This window comes from Clupea harengus, chromosome 12 (assembly GCF_900700415.2).
Source record: "Clupea harengus chromosome 12, Ch_v2.0.2, whole genome shotgun sequence".
NCBI classification, from domain to species: Eukaryota; Metazoa; Chordata; class Actinopteri; order Clupeiformes; family Clupeidae; genus Clupea; species Clupea harengus.
In genome coordinates, this window is record NC_045163.1 from 25,564,295 (window position 1) to 25,574,294 (window position 10,000).

The 10,000-nt window shown below is 46.9% G+C and overlaps 1 protein-coding gene across 2 annotated transcripts in view; it reads left to right on the forward strand.

The window, feature by feature from the left end:
* The window catches only part of LOC105909075 (chondroitin sulfate N-acetylgalactosaminyltransferase 1), a 27,135-nt gene that overhangs the window by 1,100 nt on the left and 16,035 nt on the right, over positions 1–10,000 (forward strand). For both annotated transcript variants that reach the window (XM_031577603.1, XM_031577604.1), the window contains exons 1-2: positions 1–67; positions 9,957–10,000. The exon at positions 1–67 is cut by the window's left edge and continues 1,100 nt beyond it; the exon at positions 9,957–10,000 is cut by the window's right edge and continues 173 nt beyond it. In XM_031577603.1, the coding sequence (XP_031433463.1) occupies positions 1–67; positions 9,957–10,000 (111 nt within the window). The remainder of the gene's footprint in view (positions 68–9,956) is intronic.

Sequence of the window (10,000 nt, forward strand, 5' to 3'; positions counted from 1 at the left end):
GCCCCCCGCACCAGCGGAGGAGACAGGACCCTCAGCAAGGCCTACGCCCCATCTGACTTCATTGAGGGTAAGTCAACAGCACGCTACTTGACACTGTTGACATTTTCTAACGTCTGCAGACATATTTATCTAGAGCAGTACCCACGAGCAGATAGTTTTGTCAGTTTAATGTCAGAGCAATAAAGACCAGTACAGTGAGATAGATATAATGTGAATATAATAAACAGACAGACAGACAGGAAGGTTGTTTTTCATATTAGATCAGATGAGTGGTATTCATTGCTTCATTTTTATTCACATTTTATGGTTCAGGCTCCATGGGAACAGAATCTACGATCTTGGTGTTGTTAGCAACGTGTTCTACCAGCTAGGCAACGGCAACAAGCAATGTGATTATAAATGTTTTCTGGAAAGGGTACAGCCCCATCCAATGCCCCTATTCTCCATAATAATCCTTTCTTAGAGTTCATAAAAACAACTCAATAGCCATTTTTTACGTGACAAAAAGCACATTCATCCTGAAAACCGCTTCCCTCCCCTCTCCTTATCTCTCTGTCGAAAAACACATGACGATCTAAGGCTGTTATTGTTTAGCCCGTCTGAACAAAACATCTCTCGCTGGCAAACAGTCAAAATCAAAGAGAAAAACGAGACAATGGTCGCGTCCTGCGCTTGAGTGTCAAGGCACTAAGAGACAGGAAATCCTGTGTGTGTGAGGGACGCACTCGGAGCTGAGGTGGGAAGCGAGAGCAGCTGCAGATGTGTGCATCATCCCTCGGACGGCTGTCAGGGAAAGGAAAGGGGTCTTCCTCAAAGGTCAGGAAACATCAGCGGGCGGCCAGGGTGACTCAGGAGTCTGTCTCCCATTTGCAGATGCTCTGGTGAGACATCACGTGGCTGTGGCTTATATATAGACGCCATCTGGATTCTGTCACATTCTGAGATAACGGGGGAGGTAGAACAAAACATCACAGCTTTGCGCTCTAGAATCTTTAGATAGAACCCTCATGAGATCAACTTGAGCAGCAATGAAATGTGGAGAAAAGGATCTCTTTTAATTGATGCATATTTTTCTGAGTTGACTCTCATTCTTAGACTCATTCTTGTGCCACAAGTCCTCCATGGGAAATGAAACATGATTTTAGAGTCGTTATTATTACGCTTCCCCGGCTTAGCCAAAGGAACACAGTTCACAATAACTTCCTGTAGAAGTCCTTCTGACTGCACACGGTGTGTTTATGCCACCCACAGCAAACAGTAAACAGTAGAGAGGCAGGCTGCACAGGGCTCCCCAGGGGGGTGTGATGAGGAAAGTGTTATGTATTCGTGGTTTCCACTTTAGAGTACCTGGTTAATGCGAAGGATAAACGGACACGTCTTTATGGCTTGAACTGTAATAGTTTACTGGAGCATCAATTGAAGGGGTGAGCTACAAACAAGTCATTGGCACAGCGCCGACTAGTGGTGCAGGTACAACATAGTCAAGACATCACATCTCCTCCCCACTTAATGTAGTTCCCTCACTGAACATGAACACGAGATTTATTTTTAATTATTTATATATATATATATATATCAAACTCATATCCTAACCTTGAGGTAGGGAGTAGACTGTCCCAAACCCCAGAGTCCGTCAAGGGTTTATTCTGCCCTTGTTCTTGAGACGTGACTCCTTAAACAATTATAACACAAACATTTCAGTCTATTCAGAATGTCCCAAAAACACGCTTTTCCACATACGGTATGCCTTAAGGGCTGTACCTAACAGGTGGTTTAGCAACACGAGATGGGTATCTCTTACCAGTCTCTCGAAGTGGTGTGCTGGTGGCTTCTTGTGTTACCTGTGGTGAAGCCACACTCACGGAATCAGGAGTAGCAGGTTCTGGAACCGTGGGATGAGTAGCAGGTTCTGGAACAGTGTCCTTCAACGCAGGCAGTTCTACTGAACCGGGGAACGACTCCGTTTCTTCCAGCGGTGGAGGCTCCAACTCAGCGTGACGGCCCAGCATTTGGTCAGCATGGCGTCTCCAGTGTTCCGATGATCCGACATCGACGGTGTATGACACAGGACCGGTTTCTGCGGATACTACGCCAGGCATCCACTTCTCACCTCCTCTCCCATAATCACGAACTAGCACTTTGTCACCCACCTGGAATGACCTGGCTTTTGCATGTATTTCACGATGAGCACACTGCGCCTCTTGCGCTTTCTCTACTCGTGATGCTACGTTCGGTTTTAACAAGTCAAGTCTTGATCGCAGCTTGCGACGCATGAACAGCATGGCTGGTGATTCCTTGGTTGTTGAGTGCGGAGTGTTGCGATACATCAACAGGAACGCATCCAGTCTGTGTGGAATTGACATGGTCCCTGCCGAGCGTTTCAGTGAGTGCTTGAAGGTTTGCACAAAGCGTTCTGCTAGCCCATTTGTGGCTGGGTGGAATGGCGCAGAGCGTATGTGTTTCACTCCGTTTCCCTTCATGAACGTGTCAAACTCACTCGATGTGAACTGGGGGCCATTGTCGCTTACTAAAACTTCTGGAAGTCCATAACGACTGAATAGCCCTCTCAACACCTGTATGGTCTTGAAAGTTGTAGTGGAGCTCATGAGGTGCACTTCCGGCCATTTGGAATGAGCGTCCACGACCACCATGAACATATGGCCTTGGAAGGGGCCAGCAAAATCGACATGGATTCTCTGCCATGGAGCTCCAGGCCATGTCCAGGGATGGAGAGGTGATGGACCTGGTGCTTTCTGAGTAAGTTGACAGGATTGGCAGGTCTTTGACACTTGTTCAATTTGTGCGTCGATTCCTGGCCACCACATATAACTACGAGCGACAGCCTTCATTTTCACCACACCAGGGTGTCCGGTGTGTAGCTCAGACAACACTCTGTGTCTCAGTTTTGGAGGGATGACGACGCGGATACCCCACATGAGGCACCCTTGCTGGAGGGTCAGTTCATCCTTCCTACTGATGAATGGCATCAGGGCGCTGTCCATATCCTGGACCCTTGGGAAACGACCTGTGGATACCATCTCCAGTACCCGGGCAATGATAGGATCTGTCCTACTTTCTCTGCAGATCTCCTTGCTGCTCACAGGTAAGGCTTCCATGTGGTTGATGTGAAAAATGTCCACAGAATTAGTCCTTTCTTTTGTAGGTGTAGGCAGTGGCAGGCGTGACAACCCGTCAGCATTACAGTGGCGTGCTGCCTCTCTGTACTGTATGTTGTAATCGTGAGCAGCCAACAGTAGAGCCCATCGCTGCATTCTCGCAGCAGCCATAGATGGTATAGCTTTGCTCGGGCTCAGAATTGTGGTGAGCGGTCGATGATCTGTGAGGAGCGTGAACTTCCTGCCATACAGGTAGTGGTGGAATTTACGAACTCCGAAAACGATGGAAAGAGCTTCACGCTCTATCTGTGCATAATTCTGCTCCGCCTTGATCAGCGTCCTTGATGCAAAGGCTATAGGCCTCTCTTGTCCATTCGGCAGGATGTGTGAAATGACACTGCCTACCCCATAGGGTGAAGCGTCACAGGCAAGTCTGATGGGGAGCTCTGGATTGTAATGAGTCAAGACACTTTGTGATAACAGCTGCTGCTTGGCTTCCCTAAAAGCTGTTTTACATTCTGATGTCCATTGCCATTGCTTTCCTTTGCACAGGAGTGAATTCAGCGGGTTGAGAATGGACGACAGGTTTGGAATGAATCTGCTGTAATAATTAATCATCCCTAAAAATGAACAAAGCTGACTCACATCAGTAGGTGCCGGAGCGTCCACGATTGCCCGGACTTTCTCTGGTGTCTTGTGCAGACCTTGGGCATCGATGACATGGCCCAAGTATTCAAGTGAATCCTTGAAAAATTCACACTTTTCCTTTTTCAGTCGTAGACCGAAGTCTTCCAAACGTCCCAGGACTGCGTCCAAATTCTTTAAATGATGCATACGGTCCTGGCCTGTGATAAGAATGTCATCCAGGTAGCAGTGAACATTCAAAAGACCCTGGAGGACCTGGTCCATGGCCCTCTGGAAAATCGCTGGTGATGACGTGATTCCAAAAGCAAGTCTGTTGTAGCAGAACAGTCCCTTGGATGTTGTAATGGTAAGGTATTTGCGAGATTTCTCTTCAACAGGCATTTGCAAGTATGCATGAGACAAATCCAGCTTACTGAAATGCTGCCCGCCTGCAAGTGATGCGAATAAGTCCTCAATTCGTGGAATCGGGTATTTCTCTACACACAGAACGGGGTTGATTGTCACTTTAAAATCGCCACAAATCCTTACATCGCCATTCTTTTTGACAACTGGCACGATGGGCGTCGCCCAGTCACTGAACTTTAAAGGTGATATGATGCCCTCTTCACACAGTCTGTCAATTTCAGCCTCTACTTTAGGCCTGAGAGCATAAGGAACAACTCGTGCCTGACAAAACCTTGGCTGATGTTCTGCCTTCAGAGCTATGGCAGCTTCAATGCCTTTCAGTGTGCCCAGCTCTTTCTTGAACACTTCCTTGTGCTTCTGTAGCACCCCGTCTAGTGTTTCCTCGCGAATCATCTTTATTTCCCGCCAGTCAATCTGTATTTTTCGCAGCCATTCCCTACCTAAGAGTGGAGGCAAGGCCCCTTTAACCACATATAGCGGTAGCTTAGCCCTCTGCCTATTCATCTTTACTGCGACTGTGATGACGCCTTCTGGAGAAATCATCTCGCCTGTGTATGTCTTCAGTATGACATTGGTATGACGCAATGGTAAGTGGCAAAATTGCATGTCATACAGTTCTTTTGAAATAAGAGAAACTGCAGCGCCTGTGTCTAACTCCATTTCAATTATCTTCCCTTCGATTTTTGGTTTAACGCACATATGTGACGAATTTCCATTCTGTGCCATCATATACACTGTTAACTCTGAATCCGTTGTGCTACCATCACTGTTTGACATTTCTTTTGCATCCATGTGGTGCACCCTCTTCTTTTTAAATTTTGGTTTCACAGTTTTCTCCTTATTTACAGTCTCTTTGTTTCTACACATTTTGGATATGTGACCTGTCCTCCCACAATTGTGGCATTTTTGATCCTTGTAGTAACAATCCACTTCCTTATGATTCATTTTTCCACAGCGCACACACTTGTTGCGATGCTGACTATTCATTGAAATAGCATGCACTTTCATTGCACGACTTAGCTGATGCGTTTCTCTTGCTACTGTCTCCATAGACACGGCTATCTCCATTGCTCTCTTGAAAGTGAGCGCGGCCTCGGTCAGCAATCTTTTCTGTATTGCCTCTGTGTTCAATCCACACACTAGCCTGTCTCTGAGCGCGTCATGCAAGTATGCTCCAAACTCGCAGTGTTCTGACAACTTCTTAATGACTGCTATGTACTGCGTCACTGATTCTCCCTCTTGTTGGTCCCGTTTATGAAAACGATATCTTTCAGCAATTACAAGCGGCTTCGGAGTGTCCTTGCAAAGCATCCACAATATCTTTATAGTCCTTTTCTCCAGGCTTATCCGGAGCTATTAGGCTACGTAAAAGTCCATAGGTTTTAGCACCTACTACACTAAGAAGAACAACAACCCTTTTGTCTTCCTCAATTTCGTTTGCCAAAACAAAATGTTCAAACCTTTCCACGTAGGTAGCCCATTGTTCCACTGATTCGTCGAATGCGTCGATATGACCGATGAATCCCCATGAAGCCATGTTAGCAATCGTCCTCTCTTGCTAGTTGGCGCGCTCAATAGCGTTTGCTAGCAACTCTTCCCTCACGGCGAAACTTCACTCTTCACTTTCCACTCACAGTCAATACTGCGGCCGAAACAATGCAGGTAAACTAAAGAGCATCCTCGTCGCCAATTAATGTTATGTATTCGTGGTTTCCACTTTAGAGTACCTGGTTAATGCGAAGGATAAACGGACACGTCTTTATGGCTTGAACTGTAATAGTTTACTGGAGCATCAATTGAAGGGGTGAGCTACAAACAAGTCATTGGCACAGCGCCGACTAGTGGTGCAGGTACAACATAGTCAAGACATCACAGAAAGCATACGGATCCTCAGTCACATCCCTTGGGGGCCGGGGCCGGGGCCGGGGCAGGAGCAGGAGCAGGAGCAGGGGCCGGGGCCGGGGCAGGAGCAGGAGCAGGGGCAGGGGGAGGGGAGGGGAGGGGCAGGGGCAGGGGCAGGGGCAGGGGCAGGGCTCCCCAGTGTCGTCTTCTAGAAGGATCTTTTCCATGTCTTCTCAGAGGACTTCTCTGACTTGCACTGAAATTAAGTCCTGAAGCCTGACAGACGCCCGGATTGGTCTAGCCCTCATTCGCTTCAGCTGTCTCAACTAAACCGCATTCCTTGTATTGATCAGATAGCTAATCAGCCGTGTAGCAGGAATGTACAGTGCCCGTGTACACAACAACATCCACACCGCCAAGTCATTAAATGTAGCTTTGCCCTCGGCTCATAGGGAAGCCATTCAGGGCAAGGGCACACATTGGATGCCCAAGATGAGCACTTGTGCTCCGAGAGCTTCTATGAATGTGGGTCTCTGTCTCCTCGGTAATATTAGGCTAAATCACTGGAACAGAGCAATTGTGTGGGTCGCCATCGATGCCTGGCAAGAGAAGGACCTTGCGCTGTTGTTAATGTCTCTGAGCGTTGGGTCCAAGTGTTGCTCGTGAATTGCAGCTGTATCAGGATTCTTTCCAGAATGTTCAGCGGTGGGTTTTTAGAGAGAGAGCACATCATGAAAGAAGGGAGGATTGAGGAGGGAAAGGGAAAGGGTGAGAAAACGTAGAGAGAGAGAGAGAGAGAGAGAGAGAGAGAGAGGGAGTGAAAGAGTGGAAAAAGTGCGACCTGCTTAGTGACAAAAACATGTTTATACGGAATGGCACGCTGTACCCTTAGTCATGGAACGGGCCGGATCTACAGGCCTCACTCTCCGTCTGAGTGGCAACTTAAACGGCTTCAGCCAGATTGAGTTATCAGCACAGCCAAACGTTGCATGACTCACTGAGCGCAGTCACATTTGTTTAAAGAATTTCCATGAAGTTGAAAAAGAGGGGGTATAGTCAATTTTTTGCATATCTGCTTTTAAAACAACAATCACAGGCGCCTGCCGTAATAAGAGGTATTCCGTCACGCGGCAGGGTTGAGGAAAGGCTGTAAAATAAGATGTCATACTGCCAGAGCTGACCAGTGTGTGTGTGAGTTGACACATTCAACAGACTTTTTGGCTTTTTTTTGGTCTGCTTACGAGACTCCAAATGAGGTTTTGTTTCACGACTGGTTCTTCCTCCTTTTGCCAATGTGTGGACTGTTGACACATTTTAACAGGCAACGTTTTTGTTTTTCCTAAGAAACTGCGAATGGGGTTTTAGTTCACAAGGCTCCGCTAGCGTGTGGCTCCCCCTCTTAGCCTAGGGCAGACGGAAGATGGCGGCTATCAGAGGAAGTGCCACAGCACCCATTTCACTTTGACCCCCTCCCCCCCCCCCCCACCACTTCCATTTCCTGTGAGGTTTATCGACACCAGGCTCGAGGGGCGGGGTGGGCAGAGCTGGATCCCATTAGTGTGTGTGTGTGTGTGTGTGTGTGTGTGTGTCCTCCTGTTTGAGCCTCGGCAGTGTGCCCTCGGGCGGCGGCACATCTCTCAAAGGCCCCAGAGGGGGTCTGAGTGTCCTGCCGTGGCCCCCCCCAGAGTCCCGTCGATACAGACTGCCTCTCTGCCGGCGGGGTCCTCCTAACTGTTCCCACTAAGTGGATGATGTGTGTGTGTGATGGAGGCCGGGCAGACTGACGTTATTGGTTTTTTGGGTCCGCTGCCGTTTGTCATTTAATTCGGATAATGGCTGAAATATCACTGGGTGTCCCGGGCAGCACACACAAGCAGCTTTAATGACCTTGTTTGGATGTCATTATTTGATTCACACAGATTTATCTCCCCGAGCCCTGGAGCTCTTTTGCATAGTTCATCTCGGGATTTTGTAAACAGTAACAGAATATATATATATATTCACCAAGCTGGAGGGAGAAGTAACAAGGTCTTAGTATTGAGCCTGGTGCTAATGTAGCATGTCTTTCTTTGGTTGTTTTGGGAGGGACTGACAAGGATTTCGTAAGTAAGTAAGTGGGTTTCCAAGTTACTCTGAGTGAGACAGCGTGTCTTTGTGTAGATTTGAAGTGTTTTTGCCCGAACGTCATAAAAGATTCTGACGGGATCGCGCTCTTTGTTCAGGTCAGGGGGAATGTTTAGTCTAGCACAGAATAGGAGCCGACTCTAGAGCGGGCCCACTGTGAGGAGCTCTGTGAAGCTCAGCTGGAGTGTTGTGTGAAGCTCCAGTACCGTTTCTGCACGGTCTGTAAGTGTGACGGATCCTCCAGCTGTCTGCGTGGCGGAGGGCCCAGGGGCAGATGAGGTGAAGACCCCTGATGAGGTCCTCTCCTTGGCCTGAAATAACCCCCATCGACTCCCCCCACCGCTGGTGCTTCTTCTGTTATGCCAAGAAAGTAAAGGCTTCTTTACGTCTTCAGCAACTGTCTGTATCGCCTATTGACTGTGTGTCCGTAAAACCAGTGAACTTCACAGCTTGCCATAAAAGCTGAGAATTTGAATATATGACGTGCCTTCGCAGAAAATATTTATTGGATTTGGTAAAAAAAACGAGAGAGTTGAAGAAGTCCAGGATGAACCCAGTGATCTTTGGCTCCGAGTTCTGGAACGGAATGCTTCTCATGGTTAGACGCTGGATCACCCGGCATGGCGTCGGTTTGACCGAGACGCTGCGTCGAGAGGGGGAAGAAGAAGGGTGCAGGAAGAACATGGAAAAACGAGAACAACTACCAAAAAGGAACATAGAACACGTGAACAATGAGAAAGAGGAATTTAGGTAGTGGGGATGAATGTCAGATGCATTACGAGCTCTACATCATGTTGTCTCATTTATTGAGCTGTAAACTAGGTGCCTATACTGACAGGGCTGTTTACTGTCTTTTATCAGGATAATGTCCCCAATGAAAAATGTAATGGTGTCCCAATGAAAAATAAAGTGAAACAACCTCTTCAAATCTTAGAGTTGATACTTCGATGAGAGTCAGAAGACCGAATACGATGAACTTAAGTTTATTAATTCTTGCAGACTTTTCATTCAATCGGAGTGGTGGTCCATGGAGCAGCTCAGTCAAAAAAACGAGTGCACTAACTTTTTAAATGGTATATTTCGTCACTATGCTTTTCCAATCAAAACCCTAAAACTTATCCAAGTTGAACCAATCAGAATATTCTCTCAAACCTATACATTTTATCCAAGCTCAGCCAACCAGAATATTCTGCTCACTTGTTGCAGAGAAACATTTTAAGACAATGGTGACGAGTGAGAGCAGGTTTGTGTCCTTGCCAATGTTTCAGAGACCCTGCTTACAACTTTTTGGCAGGTTTAGTCTGTCCTTGACTTGTCTGCTTCTCTTATCCTGAGATATTCTCCATGAATGCTTTGGTTTCTCCTACAGCCTGTTTTCGAAAACAAGCCTCATCTCTGGGAACAGGCCTTTCTGCATGGCACTTGTTTTTACAAAAACTGCTTCACGTTCACCACACCACTGTATTACAACCATGATTTTTTTCTACAAAAGTCATGGCATCGCCAGCATCTTGTTTATCCCGTTAAGTCACAGGGTGTATTGTGTGTGAATGTGTTTGAGATAGTCCCTGTGTTATAATTCCCTTGCTATTCTTCACTATTGATAGATACTATGATATATATGAGGGGGTGTTTCTACTATTGGGATGAAATGCCTGAAGATGAGAAAAATGTCTGAAATGTAACTTCATAAATCATGTTTTATGGGATACTTGTCTGGCGCACAGATCCTCAGCTCCTTTTGCATGTTTGATTGATCCTGGAGTTCCCCCATGTAGTTTATTTGTTTTGAGGTATCCTTTTATCTCGCCTTGTCCATTACAGGAATTGCACGGACGGAGAAGGACAAAGGCACGCTTTACGAGCTG